The sequence below is a fragment of the Megascapheus bottae genome, chromosome 11, assembly GCF_031878675.1.
Source record: "Megascapheus bottae isolate mThoBot1 chromosome 11, mThoBot2.hap1, whole genome shotgun sequence".
NCBI classification, from domain to species: Eukaryota; Metazoa; Chordata; class Mammalia; order Rodentia; family Geomyidae; genus Megascapheus; species Megascapheus bottae.
In genome coordinates, this window is record NC_143519.1 from 11845464 (window position 1) to 11866953 (window position 21490).

The 21490-nt window shown below is 41.8% G+C and overlaps 1 protein-coding gene across 1 annotated transcript in view; it reads left to right on the plus strand.

Annotated features, from left to right (window-relative positions):
• Abcc4 (ATP binding cassette subfamily C member 4 (PEL blood group)) overlaps positions 1-21490 on the plus strand; it is a 191872-nt gene that overhangs the window by 104757 nt on the left and 65625 nt on the right. Inside the window, exon 20 of the mRNA XM_090341965.1 lies at positions 19037-19116. Within this exon, the coding sequence (XP_090198091.1) occupies positions 19037-19116 (80 nt within the window). The remainder of the gene's footprint in view (positions 1-19036; positions 19117-21490) is intronic.

Consider the following 21490-nt stretch of genomic DNA (forward strand, 5'->3'; position numbering starts at 1 on the left):
ATGCTTTTTTGTTTCTACATAGTTTTTTAGGCTAGGGCCTCTCACTTTTGCCCACGACCAGCTCCAGACTGTGATTCACCTACTTCTGTAAGTAGCTGTAATTTTAGTCAACATCACTAGGCCCAACTTAGATAGTCCTATTGGACAGCCCTATAATGAGGTAGAAGCAGGGATCATCCAGGCTGTTTTCTGTATTGTTGGTTTTAAACTTGAAGGAATTTAACATGTAACAAGTTTTGTAGTTATACGATTCCTACTTTCTGCATCCCCATCTGGTTGGTCCGGGGCCCTTTTGAGTGGTTGGTTTAATGTAACTGCACTGGGTACACCTCTGAAGGCCTTCTATTTTCTCACTTGATCACACCATTCTGAGCACATCACAAAAATATGCAGTGAAGAAAACAGCCAACGTACATTGCTCATTCCTAGAGTGATTCTACACTGAGTTGAAATCTATACTCATGAACATTTAAGTTGGTTGCCTGGGCTTATTTGTTGTCATAAATAATGGTTAATATTTCATACATATTCATCTCCCAATGGCTAGTTAAGAAGGGAATTTCGGTCAAGTCTCGGTTTTAGTGAAGCTCAATTTGCTTCTTTGTGAGGAGGAAGCTATAGAATGCTATTGTCCTGTTTCCCATACATCTCACAGACTGAGACTTTCTAAAACCTTCATTAGTATCAGAGGCTTTATCATAGAAAAGAATAGCTCTATCTTTTCCCATAAAAATAAAAATGCTGTTGAGTGTTTTTCCTCCCCACTCCCTGCTTTCTTTCTAAATAATAAAACTTTGGTGCTTAATCAGGGTTCCAGATGTTTGTATGTATTTATTTATTCGGATATTTATAGTGTCTTTGTCAAGCATTTTGCCTCCCTGGGTGCATTCCAGAAATTTTCAAAACATACATGGCAAAGCCACAAAGATCAAAGACCTGTGTCTTATGAACTCTTTGCAGTACATTGGGGCAGTCCCTAGAATGATTTGTATTAAAAGAACAGAATAAAAGCTCTCCCTGTCCAAGTCGTATTGTGAGGAATGTTCTAGATAGGAACTGAAAGATCCAGCCGGACTTTGTCAGCACAACTTGTCTCATTAGAGCCCTTTCCCTCTGCTGGATAAAGGGTACTGGTCAGAAACCACCTCACAACACAGGACTGTTAATCCGCTAGCACCCCATTAATGTGCTTCTATATTTTATTATTCATGTCCTTCTTCATTCTTCCTTTAAAATATGGCAGCTATTTATTTCTCCACCATCTCGAATATTAATTCCACCATGTCGAATTTTAGGTGCTTTATTGAAATGATAAGTTTGTTTCCTATATTATTTTAAGAATGTTTATTGTCTGCCATCTAGAGAAGACTCTAATGATGGCTGCTGGAACTCACATCTCTGCAAGAGGAAGTTCCTCTGGCCAGGGGTAGAGAGAGAGAAAGGAAGTTGTGTTGGTTCAGGCCTCATAGAGACTCAGCCAGAGCAAAACCATGCAATTTTTTGAGTGAAAAAGTCTTCAAGTGGATGGAATTCTCATGCACATATTCGAAGGTCCACTGATTTTGCATGTCAAAATCATTGGCAAATGTTAGGCAAGCAGGCAGTGACTATTTTGTTCCATCTCTTTTTTTACAAAAGATCTCTGGCTGGGATTTGGTGGCTCAGGGCAGTAAGGTGCAGAAGGTGATAACTTTGGGAAGAAGGCCCCCCTTCCTCCTGCCTATCCCACATAATACAGCATTCCCCACAGAGCAGAATGTGGCTCTTCAACATTCCTTGCCCAATTCCTGGTCTCAGCAAGTCCAGGGCTCTCATATTCACGCAGGTGGACTTCCTGGCTATAGCTGCATGGCTTTCAGTGGCTGAGAACCTGGGTAGGAAGAGGGAAGGTTGGCATTTAGCATCTATGCTTGTGGGCACTAGCTGGAATTTCCTGCCATCTTCACTCTTTTCTCCCTGGTATGTGGACTATATTGAGTCAAAGAGTTGAATCCAAGTGAAGTGAATTAACTGGCAGGGCTGTGGATTTCTCTCTTCCCCAACTTAGCATAATTGGAGAGGAACCTTCTGGTTTCAGGGGAAGATTGGGTCACCTCCGAGGAACTTGGCCTAGTAAATCAGCACCTTGACTATGAGAACCTGGCCCAGGCGCCCTTCTCTGCCATGTGTGCCAGGAACATCCTAAAAGGCTATGTTGGCCCAAGCTAGAGTCACTCACTTTCAGAATTTTTTTTGAGATCTTCCTTAAATATTACTAAAATTATTTTCCACTTAATGAGGTTTTTTTTCCTCCCTCCCTCCCCCCTCTGTCTCTGTCTCTCTTTCTTTTTTCCTTCCTTCCTTCCTTCCTTCCTTCCTTCCTTCCTTCCTTCCTTCCCTCCCTCCCTCCCTCCCTTCCTTCCTTCCTTCTTTTCTCTTTTGTTGATTGTGGGGCTTGAACTCTGGGCCTGGGCATTGTCCCTGAGCTCTTCAACTCAAGGCCACTGCCCTACCCCTTGAGCCACAGTACCACATCCAATTTCCTGGTGGTTAATTGGAGATAAGAGTCTCATGGACTTTTTAGTGACTAGGCTGACTTTTGACCATGATCCTCAGATCTCAGCCTGCTGAGTAGCTAGGATGACAGGTGTGAGCCACTACGCCCGGCCTTAATGAGTTTTATATTAACTTATACCTGAGACATCATGACCTCTTTACATTTAAAACATTGTCAAGGTTTAATTTTGCTCAGTGTATTTTAAAACAATGAAATTTAACCAGATTGAAATTGTGTTCATGATTAAAAAAAAAAGTGTTTGGAATCCTTTCAGTCCTGAAGACTAGCTGTGGTGGTTTTCAAAGCATAATTATTAATATTTTTGATTAGTAACATTAGTAATAGATAGTTGTGTGTGTATGCATACGTGCATGCATACAACACGTGCATTGCCCCTGGGGCATGAACTCAGGGTCTTGGTGCTGTCCCTGAGATTCTTTTTCTCAAGGTTTGCGAACTGCAACTTGAACCACAGTGCCATTTCTGGCTTTTTCTGAGTAATTTATTGGAGATAAGAGTTTCACAGACTTTCCTGCTCAGGCTGGCTTTGAACCATGATCATCAGAGCTTAGCCTCCTGAGTAGCTAGGATGACAAGTGTGAGCTACCAGCACCTGGCTAGTAATAGTTTTTTGACTGTTGTTTTCAGCACTTGCACGTATGGGAGGTAGAGTTAGTGTTTATACTTGGTTACTGAAGTTTATTAACTAGATGAAACGCTATAATTGTGCAGGTATTTTATCTTTCTGACATTGGTTTGTTTGTGGTGCTGGGGACCCATCTAAGGGCCTGGAGCATGCGCAGGGCTCAGTACCACCAAGCTACATTCCCAGACCTAGAACACAGCCGGTTTAGAATACGAGCAGCATCTTAAGGTTTTTTTTTATTTTTGCCAGTCCTGGGGCTTGAACTCAGGGCCTGAGTGTCGGAGACATTCTCCCCCTCCCTGAATTCTTAGTGTAAGAATTAATAGGGATCAGGCAAATACAAGTTTCAAATACAGGTTTCTCCCTACAGTAAATATGCCCATGAGAGCCACCCGACCAGGGCTCCCAAGTCTTTCAGCAATTCCTAATAATTTGTATATTTATGCTATTGAGGTAAAAGATTGCTTTTTTCTAGAAACAGTGGGTTTCCTTTTTTCTAGAAACATTGGTTTTCCTTTAACAACCTTTTTTGTAAAAGATGCCCAGGTGAAAAGCAAAGGCCTCCGGAGGTAAGCTCCAATTGTTTTTCCCATCAATAGGCCACTGCTCCCCATGCGATTAGACTGTGGCCTCTAGAATTGGGGAGCAGTTCTATGCTAATTTTTTCATAACTAATGCAGTCGTCATAGAATGCCACAACATCCGTATCTTGTCTCTCCATAGAGATTATAGGGCAGGTCCTCTTTAAGAGCAGCGGCTGGATGGCTCTGGCCAGGACAAGGGGCTTGCCAATTGCTAAGATGCTGCTAGGCCAGCTACACCCAGGAGCTGGGGCCTGCAGCGGTTTCTAGGAGCTGGGAACTTAAGGCCTGAGAGGCAGGCGATTGTAGCTCCTCAGGGACAGGGTGTGGAAGCAGTCCTGCTGTAAGCTTGTGGGGGGGGGGGGAGGTCAGAGTCTCCTCGCAGAATATTATTGAGGGGCAAAAAGATACTATTAGGCAATTTTAAATAATGCCTGAGCCATTGAATATCTAAGGGCCTGAGACTGTCCTTGGACTTTCTCAAGGCTAGAGCTCTACCACTTGAGCCACAGCATCACTCCTGGATTTTTTCTACGTATGTGGTGTACTGAGAAATCGAACCTGGGTCTTTGTGCATGCTAAGCAAGCACTCTACCACTAGACCAAACTTCCAGCCCAACATCTTAAGGGTTTTTTGTTTGTTTGTTTGTTTGCCAGTCTTGGGCTTGAGCTCAGGGCTTGAGCACTGTCCTTGAACTTTCTCAAGGCTAGAGCTCTACCACTTGAGCCTCAGCACCACTTCTGGCTTTTTGCTATGTTTGTGGTGTACCGAGAAATCGAACCCGGGTCTTCGTGCATGCTAGGCAAGCACTCTACCACTAGGCCAAACTCCTGGCCCCCCAACATCTTAAGTTTTATATGAGAATCGTAGATGTTACTATATTTTATGGTCTTAAAAAGTAGGGTTCAGGGTGTTTGGAAAATTACCATTGTTAACGCCATTGCTCTCAGCATTTTGTTGTCATCGGTGATATGAACCGCTAGAAACAGAAGTCTCTAGACTAGTTAAGGATCTGTGGCATAGCCCCCCCCCCTCTAAAAAAATCAGATATAATAAAAAACAGCTGCAGATTTTCTAAATAAGGATTTGAACTTCTGGACACCCTCTGCCACCTCTTCTTTGTCCTCCCTAGCTCCATCCTTGCCTGGAACATCTTTTGGTTGTCCTCTTCTCACCTAGGATGTCCTTTGTCCTCACTTCAACAATGGTTGGCATCACACTTCCCAAAGCCAATTGCAAGATAACTTTTCTTTTTGTTGTGTGGTGTGTTCTACTGTGTGGTGTTATGTGGTGCTGGTCCTAGTACTTGAACTTCCAGTCTTACACTCTCCCTAGGCTCTTTCTGCTCAAGAGTGGTATTTTTTGCCACCTGACCCATAGTTCTACTTCTAGCTTTTTGCTGGTTAATTGCAGCGGAATCTCACAGACTCTTCTGCCTGGGCTGGCTTTTTACCACAATCCTCTGATCTCAGCCATCTGTGTAACTAGGATTATAGTGTGAATGACTAGTGCTCAGCCTTTTCTGGCTTTTTGATAGTTGCCATCTACTGAGTATGCACTGTTGAATCTTTGTTGTTGTTGAAGCAGTGAAGGTGACCTACAGTTGTCAGTGGTGAAAAGTGCTTGGTTTCTTGCCATGATTCCCTTCCCCCAAAAGAAAAAGAGCAGCCACATAGATCTCCAGTCCTGTGTTCCCGTGTGCAGGCTTCTTCATAGCTAGTTTCCTTTTGTCACTTTCCTTTGGCATTCTTTATTTTTTTTAATCCTACTCTTCAAAATTAGATCAAACACAAACCGTGTTCAGGTTTATTTACACTTTCCCAGGTTCTTTCCTGTCTTCCTCTTGACAGGCTTGGCATAAGAAGTATGTTTCAAATAGTAAATTAATTTAGGTGGCACACACCTCACCTGAATTTTGTTCCACGCTGGCAGTTTAGATAAATGGATGTTATAATCCCAGCACATTTTTCTGTCCAATGCCACCATGCCGACTTGCAAGAATCTACAGAAGTGATAATATTCTGTCAGTCTCGAGCCCAAGAAGAAGAAGAAGAAAAGAAGGGAAAACGCAGGGCATATTTTCTTATTTGTAGTTATAAGATGCCAGTGGGGAAGCAGGAGTCACCACATGGCAGTTTCCACGGCTAAACACACATGAAGGAAGATAAGGCGCGGAAATGCTGCTTCGCACGACGAGAGACAGGCCAAGTCGGGTGATTGTCAGCTGGGTCTGGCACCAGCTACATCCTCCATCACCAGCAGAGATAATTTCTTTTCCCTCCTTCTTAAAACTCCCCATTTCCTTGAAGAATGCAGTTTATTTTTAATGACTTTATTGATTTGACGATTGGGTTACAACGTAGTTTATTTACTGCTGAACTGTCTCATTCCTGTCAGCACTTTAATACGCATAAATCTACTTTTTGGCCACTACTCTGCTAGGCTAGAAAACTGCTTATATTTGCAGGAAAATATGTTTGGCCAGGATGTGTAGGCTTGATTTGGGGTGACCTCCCCTCCACCACCAATCTTGAAATTCATTTTGTGTCACAGTTTAGCTGAGAGACAGACATACTCAGGATTGCTGTCCTTGTGTGGAAAGCAGCAGGAAATAAAATGAGGGGTGCTAGACATGGAGGGAATATAAAACTGGCTTTCAGGTTCATAGGTCTGTCCTGCTTTTCTCTTCTGCTTTTGGGTTAATTCAGGAAAGTGCCTGATGTATCCAATGATCATTGTTATAATCTGCTTGCTTTCAACATTTCATATCCCTCAAGATTCAGTAAAAATGAAACTTTCATTTCCTCCTGGCTCAGGGTTTGAGCAGAGTTAAAACACTTTTTGCCAATAAGTCTTCTGTGAAACTTCTTAGTGTTTTTGTTGTTGTTTTATAAACAGTATTATATATGTTTGGACATACCACGATAAATTAAATGATGAGAAGTGGGAACTGATAACTTTAGAACAAAATTGTATGTGAAACATTTCTTCTTTCAAAATTTTTTATATTTCATATTTTTTTCTTCAAACAAATGAATTTTATTTTATTTGCTGTTGGGGATTTTAGTGAGTTTTCTTTGTTGCTGTTGTTGCTTTGTTTTGTTTTTGCGATGCTGGGAATGAAACCCAGGGCCTTGGGCATGCTTCTACAACTACTTCTGAGATATGTCCTAAACTAAAATTTTAATTTTAAGTACATGAGAAAACTATTAATTACCCCATATTTTACCAAGCAAGGCTAGGAACCCCTGCCTAAGGAGAAGCAAATGTAATAGTGAGGCCAAAACTCTTTCCCCAGTTGAAGCATATACAATCTAGTTCTGCCCCCTTCTCTAATCCTTAATTTAGGTTCAAATAAACAGCTCATTATAAAAAGAATCAGGGGCCAGGAGTTTGGCCTAGTGGTTAAAGTGCTTGCCTAGCATGCATGAAGACCCGGGTTTGATTCCTCGGTGCCACATACACAGAAAAATGCCAGAAGTAGTGGTGTGACTCAAGTGGTATTGCTCTAGCCTTGAGACAACCCAAGGATAGAGCTCAGTCCCTAAGCTCAAGCCCAGAACTGGCAAAAAAAATAAATAAATAAAATAAAATAATTACAGAAAGAGGAAGGAAGGAAGGCAAAGGAAAGACAGATGGAAGGGAAAAGAAAAAGAGTAAAAGGAAAGAAAGGGGAGAAGCAAAAGAAAGAGGGAGGCAGAGGGAAGAAAAGAAGAGAAAAGTGAGAAAGAGCCCCATTGATGGAATTATGAGTGCCTATTATGCTTATTGGACAAAATCCAGCAAATAATAGGCTAGATCCTTTCTCCATAGGCACAAATGAACTCTCAGAAAGATGACAAAATCCTTGGGAATAATATGATTAAACGTCTTTAGGAAATATCAGTTGAACTTGAAGTAGATCTTGGTTTCATGAGGAGTTGTTATAATGGAACTCACCAAAATGTCCGGTAGATTTTTGCTACATTGACACATTATATAGATCAAGGTTTTTGTTTTGTTTGCTCCTCCCACCCAACATCGTGGGCGATCATTTGCATGTAAAGAAATGGTCACAGCTTCTTTTGACTTGGATAGAAGGTGGTTTCTGAGTCTGGGCTTCTTTTCCCTGCTTGGGGTGAATAAGTGATCAGCCGCTCAGCTCGCCTGTGCATTTGGGAAGGAAAGAGTCGTGCAGCCAAAGTGTTGGGGCCAAGGAGAACTTGTAGATGCCCGTGGGCATAGGAGCAGTTGAACACAGCATGAATCATACAGTTTAGCAGTCTGCTAAGTGAGAGAAAAGAATATCACGCACAGAGGTTTGATGTCTTTTTATGAGAGAACAAAAGAGTTTCGATTCTTTCACATTGAGTTTAGCCTAGCCATTGTGTGGCAGAGGAGGTTTAATGAATCATTGTTTAACTAGGATCTTGCCAAGTATTTGACCATTAAATAGTCTCCAGTGTATATATAGAGTTCTTCTCTGACAGACTCTTTTTTTGACTGTGATTAATTGGCACTGAATTGTTATTTAATTACCTCCACAGAAATCTCAGAACAGTTTGTGTTCTGATTAAGTTATCTGATGTAATAATAGACATCAAGGCTGGAGAGGTCAGCTCCATTCTTATGACACCTTGCCACCAAGCGGCCAACTTATGTGGTTGGTTAAGAGCTTATGGAAGGTCATAAGGTAACAAGTACTCAGAATCTGGACTGTACCTTTTTCAGTATACTGAAAATGTTTGGAGCTAGGTACTAGTGGCTCATACCCATAATCATAGCTCCTCAGGAGGTGGAAATCTTCTGAGTATCAAAGTTTGAAGTTAGCTGGGACAGAAAAATTCTTGAGGCTGATATCTCTAATTAATCAGCAAAAACTAAAAGTGGAGGTATGGCTCAAATTGTAGAATACCATCTTTAAGTGGAAAAAGCTAATGGACAGCATCCTGGCCCTGAGTTCAAGATGCAGTACCAGCATACACACACACACACACACACACACACACACACACACTAACACACTAACACAATTACAATTACAATGTAAATCCAAAAGACATTTTATAAAATGCTGAAATTCCCTTGAAGTCACTTATTGGACTTCGTTAAGCATTTTAGGCAAGAGTGATTGAGGCTGTCTTCAGTTAACAGTAGAAACGTTCCTTTCATTGACATCCAAAGATACAAGGGAGTGGGGCAGTAGTAGTAGCAGTGTCAGGAAGAGGTCGACCAGTAGGATACACTGAAAGCTAAGAATAAGTCAATGGGCACAGCTCACATTTGGGAGTTTCTGTCCTTAGTAAGTGGGTGACCTACTAAGAAGAGGAGACCTTCCTTGTATGAAAATTTGATGAGGTGCGAATCTTGAAATACAAATGATCAGGGTAGCAGAAATGGGGGGGGGTGGAAAGCTGGCCTCTGGTAGCTCACACCAAATCCTACCTATTCAAGAGTCTGAGATCTAAGGATCAAAACCAACCCAGCAGGAAAGTTCCACGAGACCCTTACCTTTAATTAACCAGCAAAAAGCCAAAAGTGGAGTTTTGGCTTAAGTGGTAGAGTATTAATCTTGAACAAAATGCTAAAAGACACTACCCAGTCCCTGAATTCAAGCCCCAGTACAGGCCCGTGCATGCACCCACATATAACACATACAAAGGAAGAAGGAAAAATGAGAATTTTTTTTGTGAAACCAGTACACATGAGTATTTTCAGAAAAGGGTAGAACAATGTCATATGTTACCAAAAAGAAAAAAAAGTGAGGGAAAATGAGGGCTGGCAGACAGCTGGCTACAGGTTTTAGAAATTGGTTCGGTTCCTAAACTTCTAAGGATGCATGGGAAAAGAGAAGCAGGAATCATACCAGAAAGAACTAGAGATATTTAAATAGGTCCTGATGCCCCATAAGAACAAGAAGGTGCTTTGATGAAGAGGTCATATACTTTCTAGGCTTTATATAACCAACAAAACAAGTAGAATATGGTACTTACAGTGCTGTTCCCATTTCCTAAAAGAAGCAATATTGTACCTGCAAATGATTCCCCCTACCCCTTACCTTTAAAACATTTTAATGGCCCTCTCAAGAGTCTCCACATTTATTCTGAACATAGGATAGCCAGTTTGGTGCAACATCTGTTGACGGCTCCCAGATATTAAAATGATGCACTGGAGATAGAACTGACTATGAGATTTGGGTGTTGGTTGATCCGTTTCCAGCACACCTTTGGGTGCTTTACATAGGGTGGGTAGTGGGAGGGCCCATTGTCTTCATGTTCAGTCACGCTCTTATACCAAATGTTTTGCTGTCCTATTTTGGGGGCATTACTTACACCTGTATGTATACTGGAGACAGAGATGATTTGCATGCCACATGGTAATTACCATTCAAGGTAATCTCCATGATTGAGTCTCATGCAAGTACGAACGCTTTATATAGGTGATTGCTTTATAAGTTGGTATTGCTGCCACCATCTTTGTGAGATCATGTTCTTGAAAAGATGGTAAATATTAATGTTCTCAGATTTTTAATGTCCCTAATACTCATTTTCTTGAGATACTATTTTGGCCATGTATGTATGTATGTATGTATGTATGTATGTATGTATGTTAGTCAAAGGATGCTGGACAAGGGGAAAAAAAGTTGTCCTTGGAAACAAAAGTACATTCCTATGATGAGAGAGGTCAAGTACAGCAGTTTCTCATAGTCTGTTAATCACAATTCCTTAGCTAGGTTTTTCCGGACCTTCCAATGCCTCCGGTTCCTGATGGAAGGACTCCCTGAGATCACATGCAAACTATGTGTGCACATTGTCCAGTGCATCCACTTTGTAGTTTTCATTAGATCTGTAGTGTTTCAGAGCTTCCATCCTGGAGATTCTTCTAGGGAGCTTGATCTAGATCTTCTAGGCTCACTTCTGAATATCAATAGGGTAAAAGAAATGGTCTAGTGTGCCTTCTACTTTTTAAAATTTCCTTTTAATGTGTAGAAAATGAAAAGCAATGCCAATTTGCTATAGCAAAGCATTTCTAGTTTCCTGGGGCAGTCTGTGAAATAGAGCCACTCCTTCAAGGACAGTCTTCCAGCACTTTGATTTGCTGTGGGTTACACAGCTTGGTAAGACCTGGGATGAGGTGATACTCAAGCCCCTGGACATTCCTGATCATTATTATTAGACTGTATATCCACAGTTACTCATTTATTCACTTGTTAATGGTTTTTTTTCAGGCTACAGTAACTTACGTAATATAATTTTGAGGTGGAGTTATTTTAAATGTTTTATTATAATTGTAGTTAGCCAAGAGAGGATTCCTGAAACTCTACTAGCCAGGATGATAGTCAAAGTATGTAGCATCCAGAACCGCAAGTGTGAGCCAATCAGAAGGGATGGATTTGGGCCTGGCCATCCGTACCAGCTGCCTGCCCTGCCTGTAATATAACTTTATTACCTCCTTCTTCTTAGTATTTAATAGTGCTTGCAGAAGTGTTCAGTAAAGCAGCTTCATAGCTAGATGTGTTGACATTGACACACCTTTCTGAATCGCTCTAAGCCTGGGTGGGAGTCCCAGCTTGGCTACTTCTCAGCTTGAAATTCAATTCCTTGAGTCAATTTCTTACCGTCTTAAAGTCTCAAGATGCCTTATCTTGAATCAGAGACAGTATCACTGTCATAGTTTAGTGATGATGTATGTGTGTTTAACATAGTTTCTGGCACTAATTTAATGCCTAGCATGGGATGTTTCTTTTAGAAACAAGGCATGAATGAACTCAGATGACCACAAGAAAGTCTCTCACAGACTTGGATGAAGACACCCCATGTGATGTGTCATCACGGGGTGTCTCTGTCACATAGAGACATTAGTGGGATTGATCTGGGCCATTCTGTAGAACCTACCACCCAGTCTCCAGCCTGCTCAGAGGTGCCCAGTGTCTGTTGACTCCCAGCCACTCCATATCTATACTTCCTCCATACAAGCATGGATTTGAAGAGCTGTGGGTGGAAGACAAGAAATCACAGCTCCTCCCTATGAAGGAGAATTTTCCATTGGTGGCCCCTCAGCTCCCAGCCTTATCCACTCCTGTGCTACATACAGCCCCGATCATTCCTTGTCTCAGATTACCTTACATCATGCTCCTTCCACTGACCAGGCAAATATTCGTCAGCCTCCTCCCTCTTCACGCCTTAGTTCTAATGGATGCCCTGCCTGCCATCCTTCCAAATTCGCAAGGCCTTATTCCCATTGTGGAAACATGGTAGGCCTGATCTCTGTATTTTACTCTCTCTGCTAGAGGTCCCTCACTGCTTGGCTTTCTTACTGCCAACTGCCTGGTGTATGGCCCATGCCTTCTTGTTTCTGCTGCCTATGTGTGTTCTCACTTGTACTGTGTGAGAACTGTGCCACAGTTACTGTTTCCACTTAGTTTTCTTATTCACAGTTGCACTTTGCAAAGTTACAGTTCACCCATGATCCACTGTGGTCTGAAAAAAATAAAAACCAAAAGCCAAACAACAATTAGTTTCTGTCTTAGTTCTTTTAAGAGAAAAATATAATCTGCACATAACAGTATATTGTATAAATTTTATTTTCTCGCTAGTTATTGTTCATCTCTTCCTGTGCTGGTTTATGAGCTTTGTCAGAGGTTATGTGTGTTAGGCTGAACATGTACCATCGCATGTGTGAGGTGTGGTACTATCCTGGGCTTCAACAGCCTCAGGGGATCGTAGAATGTGTCTTTGCAGATTTGGGAAGATTGCTATATCCTGATGATCTGACACCAAGATTGTATTATATATACCTTGCCCAGAAGAGTTAGGCCTAGTGGTACACGTCTATTATCTGAGCTATTTGGGAAGTGGAAGCAGGAGGACTATGAATTTGAGGTCAGCACAAAAGTAGCTAAATCCTGTCCTCAAAAACAGGTTCAGGGGTGTGGTGCAATTTTAGAGTGCTTGCCTAGCCAGTATGAGACTCTTGAGTTCAATTCCCAGTACTATAAAAATTTTTTTTTTAAAAAAAATTGATACAAAAAAAGAGGACAGATCTAGCTTAAATTCTAAATGGCAAATTCTAAAGAATGAGTAGGTATTGGGCCTAACTGCTGAACAGATGGGGAGGAGTCTGAAGTGAAAGGATGGTGTGATTGGAGGAGAGAAGAGTTGGAGATGTTTGTACAGGACTGATGATGGGGCTATCCGTTATCCTGACGAGATTTGGGATTTTATAAGTCATCTTATTAGGATAATTCCACCTGGCATCTTCTGAGTAGGGGCACACAGGAGGAAATACCTTCCAAGGAAGATGTTTCAAAATACTTTTGAAAACAGTTTGCTCCAATGTCTCATAATCACACCCTGGAACAACATTTCCAAATAAGTTTTTTTCTTCTTTTTTCTTTTTTTTGCCAGTCCTGGGCTTGAGCTCAGGGCCTGAGCACTGTCCTTGGACTTTCTCAAGACTAGAGCTCTACCACTTGACCTCAGCACCACTTCCGGCTTTTTTCTATGTATGTGGTACCAAGGAATCGAACCCGGGTCTTCGTGCATGCTAGGCAAGCACTTTAACCACTAGGCCAAACTCCCAGCCCCCAAATAAGTTTTAATTATTTGAAAAGGAAAGGCACCACCAACTTTGAAAACAGCATAATCAGCCTAGGAAGACGTTCTTTCAAAGTGCTGCATAGGAGAAACAAACTCTGCCATCCTAGGGCTTGCTGAAATCCCAGGAAACAGAAAACCCCCCCTACCCCTGATCTCCCTAGGGCCAAAGCACTGTGCTTTCTTTCGCTGCCACCCACGAGCTGGCCATAGATCACACAGGAGATGTCGGAGACCCACTTGTAGATGACAGTGTAGACTTCTCTGGTGTGCAGGCAGGGATTATTACATAAATTAGAGATTTCCTTGAGATCTGGTGACCTACGATGTTCTCACCTGAGCCTCGCGTTTCCTCTGGCCTTCCCTTTCATTCTTCATAATTGTTCACAGCCCCCCCCCACTCCAACCTGGTCTGCATCTATTGCATTCCCTCCCTGCCTCCTCTGACAGCTGCCCTTCGACCCCACCAAACAAAACTATATTCTGACTTCCTTATGGGAATAAAAAGAGCCAACTGCTCTTTGACTCCTGGAAATTTAGGAAAGAGTTGCAAAGGGCAGTCAGTTATACATATGACATTATATATATATACATATATATATATATATACGCACATATTTATATGGATGTGTGTGTTATATAATGTGACATGTATATTATATACATTATATATTATATATATGTTATATATGATATATTATATACATTATATATAGATAATGTATATAGAAATGTATATATATTATATACATATTATATGTGACAGAGGTTAACTTCTCAAGGAACAGCACTAGAAAATTCCTGGTTCTCCCCCACTGTTAGAAATGCGGTGCTCGGATCAGCAGTGTTCATATCATCTGAGAGTGTGTTGGAAATGCAGATTTTCAGGCCTCACTGAGCGCTTTTGAGACTGCCTATTTCTACATCGCCAGATGTGCAAGTGAGAATCTCAGAAGCATTGTCTTTTCACTGTTAGGTTGTTTCTGATGCTGGCCAGTGCGTGGTGATTAAGTGTAGCCAGGACCATGGCAAGTTTCCTGAGAAAGCGATGCCCTTATGCACAGTCTGCCCCGTGGGGACAAAGAAGTTCAATGACTGGTGGTTCTGGAAACTGCGTGTGGCACCAGGAGCTTCAGAGCAGGAAGGGCAAAAGCTGACACCTTGGTGGGAGCCCAGCAAGGATTGAGACCTTTCTGATGGAGGTGAAGACAGAGAAATCAGGGGAAATTGGAGGGGGGCTAGAGGGCCCCTCTACCTAACAATTTGATAAAATGAATTCAGTAGATAAAGAAGATACAAAACAGGTGTTCTTTTTGTTTTTAATGAAAAAGTATCTGTTTGTTGGTGTGAGATCTATGTAAGGGAAAAGCACCTTCTACATCTTCACTCTGGGTTTTAGGGAGTTGGTCTTAGGCGCTGCTTGAGACGTTGGCTGTGGGTTGCCTTGGGTCAGTTTCAAAGGATTCTATGTTGGTTAGTTTAAGATGTTTTATAGGATAGCTGTGAGTGAGTAAGCCTGGGGAGATGAGGAGTGCAGATAAGCTATGGGATGGGTAAGTATACAGGAAATGAGCAGCGTGCGCAGTGGCAAACTCTAAAAGAGAACTCAAAAGAAGAAAAAAAGATTCTAGGGAAAACAAGAGCCAGCAAAGGCTATGAAGCTAGTTGCCATGCAGCAGGAAGAGCACCGTGCTTGTCTTGCGTTCAGCATGGAAATCCCCGGAAGGCTAGGCGGAAGACACTTGCCCCATTATAAAATATGGGGTACAGTGTCTCCTCAAACATGGGGTCTGGCCCTTCATCTCTAACACAAGGAATCTGGACCACTCAAGTGCCACGATTGTTTCTGTTGCCCTAGTGGCTTTCTTCAGGGGGTGATCTCTCTGTGAATGACACATGGAAATGACTAGTCTTGGCCCTCTTTCAGTCCCCTCTAAGCTCTGACCATAAAGATGAAGATGAACCAAACTACCAAACTTCTACAGTCCCTGTTCTCTTCTCATCCTGGTCTGGCTAGGTTAGTTTATATAGAATAACCCAGAAAGTCTAGGCTGGCTCGCTTCCAGACTGACTTCCTCAATGGTGGGCCTGGTAGGATCACATGTATACTCAGTGATCCTTTCAGCCCTAGAATTCACTCAGGGCCTCTGCCTTGAACCACTCTCTTCCCTACTGTGCTCCATTGTATCTGACTTGTTCTCTTTTGCTCAACATTAGTTGGACTTAGAGTCTCTGTTTCACAGACTCTAACAGCTCTTTTACTTGTTATCCCAACTCCCATTCTCCCTCCCATTGTCTACAAGACCAAGATGGGATGGCCTTCCCAAACCCAGCTGTTTTGTTCTGTTTTGTTTCGCCAGTCCTGGGCTTGAGCTCAGGGCCTGAGCACTGTTCTTGGATTTTTCTCAAGACTAGAGCTCTACCACTTGAGCCAAGACACCACTTCTGGCTTTTTTCTATGTATGTGGTACCGAGGAATCGAACCCAGGTGTTCGTGCATGCTAGGCAAGCACTCTATCACTAGGCCAAACTCCCAGCCCCAGCTGTTTTGATTTTTATCCCCCCAACCCCCAACCCAATCACCCAGCTCTGGGCTTCACATTACACTAACTCCCTAGTGCCAATAGCCAATACTTACCAAACATTTAATTTCTAGAGCTACTAGTAGGTTCTAGAAATGTCCCCCTTTATATGTACAATGCTTAAGACCAATGATTTCATCATACATGTCTGCTTTTGCCCTCAAAGGTCTAATGGGGGCCTCTTATCCGAGTACCTAAAATTATATTTATGGCAAAGAATAGGACTCAAAGGGAAGACTACAGAGATATTTTATGTTATGAACGAACCTCAGGAGGTTCATTCTGTTAGGCTAAGCCACAGAAACCTGAGTTCACATCTCAATACTACCAGAAAACACAAAAACAAAGTTATAATCACTGTGGAAAATATAAACACAGAATGCATTTTACACTTTGCCCACATATTCTGACTTGTTAAATAATACTACATTGAAGGTCTTTATATATTGATAGAAGTGCGATCTCTAGGCCAACAAGGATGCACTCACGAAAGAGTAAGTGTATTTGTCCATATTTACTTAGTTTTCTCCCATAATCCACCAGCACAGTCAGCGCAGGTTTGATGTAATACGGACTTTTTATTGAACATGAGTCCAGGACACTATCTAGCTGCTAGAATTTGCTTTGACTGTGAGCTTTCGTGACTGAACCCTAAGCTTTGCAATTTCAAGGGTGTTTCTTTTAATCCTGGTCACCAGGCATCACAGTGAATCTAGTGGTCTGAGCACAAGCAGAGACAGTGACCAAGGCTGGACATAAAGGACAGTTGAGGCACCAGGGCACATAGCAAATGGCTGTGTGTGATTATGTGGGACAGAAAAAAGCCCAGTATCAGTTGGATGTTCCAGGAAGGCAGAATTTGGTTTCATATAAGCAAGCTCTCTACACAGTAGAGATGGGCTGGCCTTTCTTCTTTCTTCCCCCAGAATGCTGTGACTTTGTTCTCTTACATCCCTAGACAGTTTTCCCTAGGGTTCCCATGTCACTGGGAACAAGAGGCTTGGTAGGAACCTGGAGGTAATTCACCATGAGGATTTGATTTGGAGACTTGAGAAAGTGACTGTGGGGTGGTAAACTCGACATCAGGGCTCTGATTAGAATAGCCTGCCACAAATCCAGATGAAAATGATCTCCAAACAGCTCACTCCCTCTGCTCGTTGTTTCTTAGGACAAGGAAGGAATTGTTAAGCCTTCTGATCTCACGTTTTCTCTGCACAGCTCAGTTTATCCAGTGTGAGTAAATATGATTTTTTTCTCAGTGGTTTGTGATACTCTTGTATTTTATTGCTGTTCACTGGTTATGAGCTGGCTTTTCGGATCTTTGTTTGAGAAAAGATAATGGAATGATTTTCACCTTCCCATCATCTCTATATAAGCCTTTTTTTAAAAAAAGATTTTTAAAAGTTTTTTTTTTATCTGACAGTTTTTGAGTAGAACCATTCTTGCAATGTGTCTGAATCTTGCTTATGTTAAAGAGTTGCAATTTTCCCATCAAAAAAAACAAGTGTTTTAATTACATGGTTGATACTTTTTAGCGTTGATTTTTCTTCTTTTGCACTGATTCTTTGAAATGCTTTAAGAGATAGCTTAGCTACACCACAGACACCCTTAAGAATATGGGAGAGCAGCAGAGCCGCAGCGTTCTTCCAGCATTCTGATGAATGCCTACCCAACCTCTTCCCCTTCAAGCCTGGCCTGCTGGGTACAAGGGCATCCTGGGAGCTCATTAGACATTCAGATGCTCAGTCTCCACCCTGAGCCATTGTACCAGAACCCACATTTTAACAGTTGACTTTCCTCTCCAAGTGGCACTCTGCAGAACCTGGGAAACTGTTGCCATCCCCCTGTTTTATTTGTTTGTTTTGAGAACGTGTTAAAAATGTGTCTGGCATTGTGATGAGCTTCTTTTGTAGGTATGGGCCCGTTTAATCCCCTGAACAACTTTCTAAAGGAGGTATTATTAGTCTAAGAAAAGTTGTCGCTGGGCCTGCCAAGAATGTCACTAAATGACAGATTTTGGAATCTTTATGTTCTAAACCTGGAAAAAAAAAATTGAGACCCAGCTTACCTCTGGGTTTACACATCTTGCATATCCCAGCTGAGCCTAGGGGCCCCAGAAAGGAAGTGGTGACCTACCATGGTCCATTGGCTTCCTGGGGTGAAAGGGCCTGAGTTGAAATCTCCTTTGACAAGTGCTTGGAAGAACATTCCAAGACCCCCTCATTGCACTACAGTTGGCTTCCCAAAGGATCGTGTTTGGAAGTTCATGGGTTTGTACAAGCAAGGATAATTTGCAGCAAAATAAACTAAAAAACTCTGTGTGTGTGTGTGTGTGTGTGTGTGTGTGTGTGTGTGTGTGTGTGTGAAGAGAATAGCTATTTATTAGAAGTCTGCCTTCTATTTTGGTTCAGTGATCAAAAGCGATCCTTCATCACTGAGTTTCATTTATGTTTTCTGGCCTGTTTTCCTCATTGTCTTCTTGGATGTTGAGGTCTGCATTTGTTACACTGGTATTTGTCTGAAAATAACCACCTGTTCGTGCCAGTAGTGAAGGATTTTTTTTTTTGTCAGTTCTGAGGCTTGAACTCAGGGCCTGACCACTGTCCTTGGGCTTTCTCAAGGCTAGTGATGCACCCTGGAGATAGGGATGGGGGAGAAGGAATCAGAAGTTAACAATTACATTTATTGAAATTTACCATTTAGCAAAAAATAATTCTGATAGCTAACACAGAATTGGTGCCACAATGAGGATTCACATATATTTTGCAGCAGTTATCTTGGTACTTAGCACTTGGAATGAAATCCTAGCTGGAATTTCCAAAGCCTATTGGCCGTGCCCAGTACTAGTGAAAAAAGTCTTTCCCATATTTAAAAAAAAAAATCAGGGCCATCTTATAATTCCCTGTCCAGTTCTGTTTGTGGCATTTTTATTCCTCGTTAGGTTATCATCCTACTTTCTTTGTCTTTGCCACTGACAGCAATTTATTTCTTATGAATGTATAACATATTAAGTACATATGCATTGAAAATACTGTTTTGATTTGTTTTCTAGTTGGTTCTCTTTCAGGGTATGTCTGGGGAAATAAATAATCTCTTATATATTCTGTTCTTACAGGAAGAATTTTAAATCGTTTCTCCAAAGACATTGGCCACATGGATGACGTGCTTCCCCTGACATTTCTTGATTTCATCCAGGTAACCTAACTGTTCTGTGAAGGTCTCAAATGTAAAACTCAAGTTCCTCTTCTCTCTAGGCCTTTCCATAGGGTGGGAGGGAGTTGGGCTCTGGGTCTGGCTATGTGCAATTGTTACCTTAATAAAAGGCCGTGTTTGTAGAAGGAAGGTGTGGTGATGGTTGGGAGGCTGCGTTAGCATGAGTAATACCTTGTGTGTAGGTGTGGCTTCCCAGTCCTGTCAGCCTTGGTTCGTGGCATCTACATGCTGGGTAAGTGGCTTCTCTGTCTGCCTCCCAGGTATCTGGCATGGATTTCACTTGACTGTGAACACATTTCATAATATAGAAACAATCACCTCTCACGGAAAGATAGCCCAGATTAACTAAATTATGCATTGTATTACCACAAAGGGCAAATATTTACTGCACCGTTTTTTTTTTTTGCTCCCCCCCCCAAAGGGGGAATAAAACCAGGTGTGGTTCCTCACAAAGAAAAGATTAGTAATAATAAGGTGAAAATAATACTTTGTTCACAAGGACAATGGAGCGCGGTTATTGCAGATACAAAGCCTTTAAAGGAAAGCATGTTTAAGCCAATAATTTGAGTACAGGATCAAAGTCATATCAGAAAATGTCTTTTTTATTTTTTTAGGCAGCTTTTCTTTTCACATGTTGATTGCTCTGTCTTAAGGTGTCTTTAAAAAGAGAAAAGACCCAACAATCCCACAGAAATACCTTTTACATGGCGTTTGTTTTGACTGTGATCTTGGGCCCTAAAGAGTAACGTTGAATCATCTTAGCATTCATCTCCTCATTGAGTATTATTACTTATGTGGTTATTGGTTGGTTGGTTGTCTCTCACCCCCCACCGGGGGGTTATTTATTTCTGTCTGTGTTTCAGTGATTCGGGCGGGAGAACTTGTCATTTTTGTCAAGTGTTTATTTTGGAAATGAACTGCATCGAAAGCTGCTGCATGTCCATAAATACCAGCAGTGGTTGCTCACTTGTGCTGAGGTGGACCTTGGTGGTCACTTGCCTTTGGTGTGAGTTGACAGTTGTTCTCACTGTGAACTGAATGTAAGGCAAAGAAGGGGCGGGATCTTCAGTCCTGGCAAGGTCTTGATGGCTCAGATCCCTAGCTTGGGATCGTCTCTGGATCCTGTGGTATCAAAGGAGTAAAAATTACTTAGTTTGGAAACTTGGCTCTGTCAGAAAAAAATCAGTAATCAGTCTAAAATGCTTACAGACATTTCTATTAGTCACACAGAAAGACAGCTGTGAATATTTGACTGCAAACAGCTTAACCCATGGTTGAAGTCATCTCCTGTCAACCAGTGTGAAGCAGGGCCTTGCAGATGTAGCCCTTGTCGTGCACACAGCACCTTGGGTTCTCTTTTGTTTCTTGGTGGGGTTTTTTTCCCCCTTCCATAAACTTACTCTTTAAATACATCATCCTGCTGGATTTAGCTGTGCTATTTCTCCCTCGGGAAGCAGCCTTTCACGAAAGTACTTGTCATGTTTTTCGTAGAATGCAGATGACTAGAAGGATGCTTGTCACAGTGATGGTTCACCACTGCCACTCTGAGCTAGGCCAAGTTTGGGTTTCCAATGCTGGCTGGCCCACTGGGTGCTTAGCCGAGTGAGTCCTGCTAATTAGAATCCTTCCTGTGTTTTTGTATCCCATTATAGAGGCAAAGGGGGCGGGGGATGACTGCTACTTGGTTTTAATATAAAACATCCCCAACAGTATGAGTGAGGTGAGAACATTTTAGTCTCATCCTTTAACCAGATAGACTGGGGTCTTTTTATCTTAGTCCAATGGTCTTGGTCAGCTCTCCATTGTTGGCTATGCCTGGTTTCAAGTAGCCCCTCCCCTTTTTTTCTGCCCTTACAGCCAAGGTGAATTTTGGTGTTATTGTTTCCAGAGAAAGTTTTTATATAAAGGGTATAATTCATTTATCAATGATGATAAAGACCTATTGTCATGCATTTTGTTTGCAGGTGTCTTTAATAAGGCTCCCCATAATCCCTTCAGGAAGAAATATTTTTCTCCTTTTAAAAATAGTATTAGCTAAATATAAAAGCGCCGATCCCTGCCATTGTTGTTGATTCTTTGAGGGACATTTCCCAACATTCATTGTTTAAATGGTTGTCAGGAGGAATCAAGTGAAACTTCAGAAACAATGCCTGAACTGGTTCTTCGTAGTCTGCTGAGCCTTTCACTGGAGGATTTGCATTCAATGAGGGGCATTTTTCCCCCTGAAGTATCCCCAGGATCATTTTGAAGTATTGAGGGCTTGCTGCTATATTAGAGAGGAAAGATTTTTATTAAAGCCACAAAAAATGGATTTAACCTGCATTCCAATAAAAGACCAACAAACATCTAAATGTAA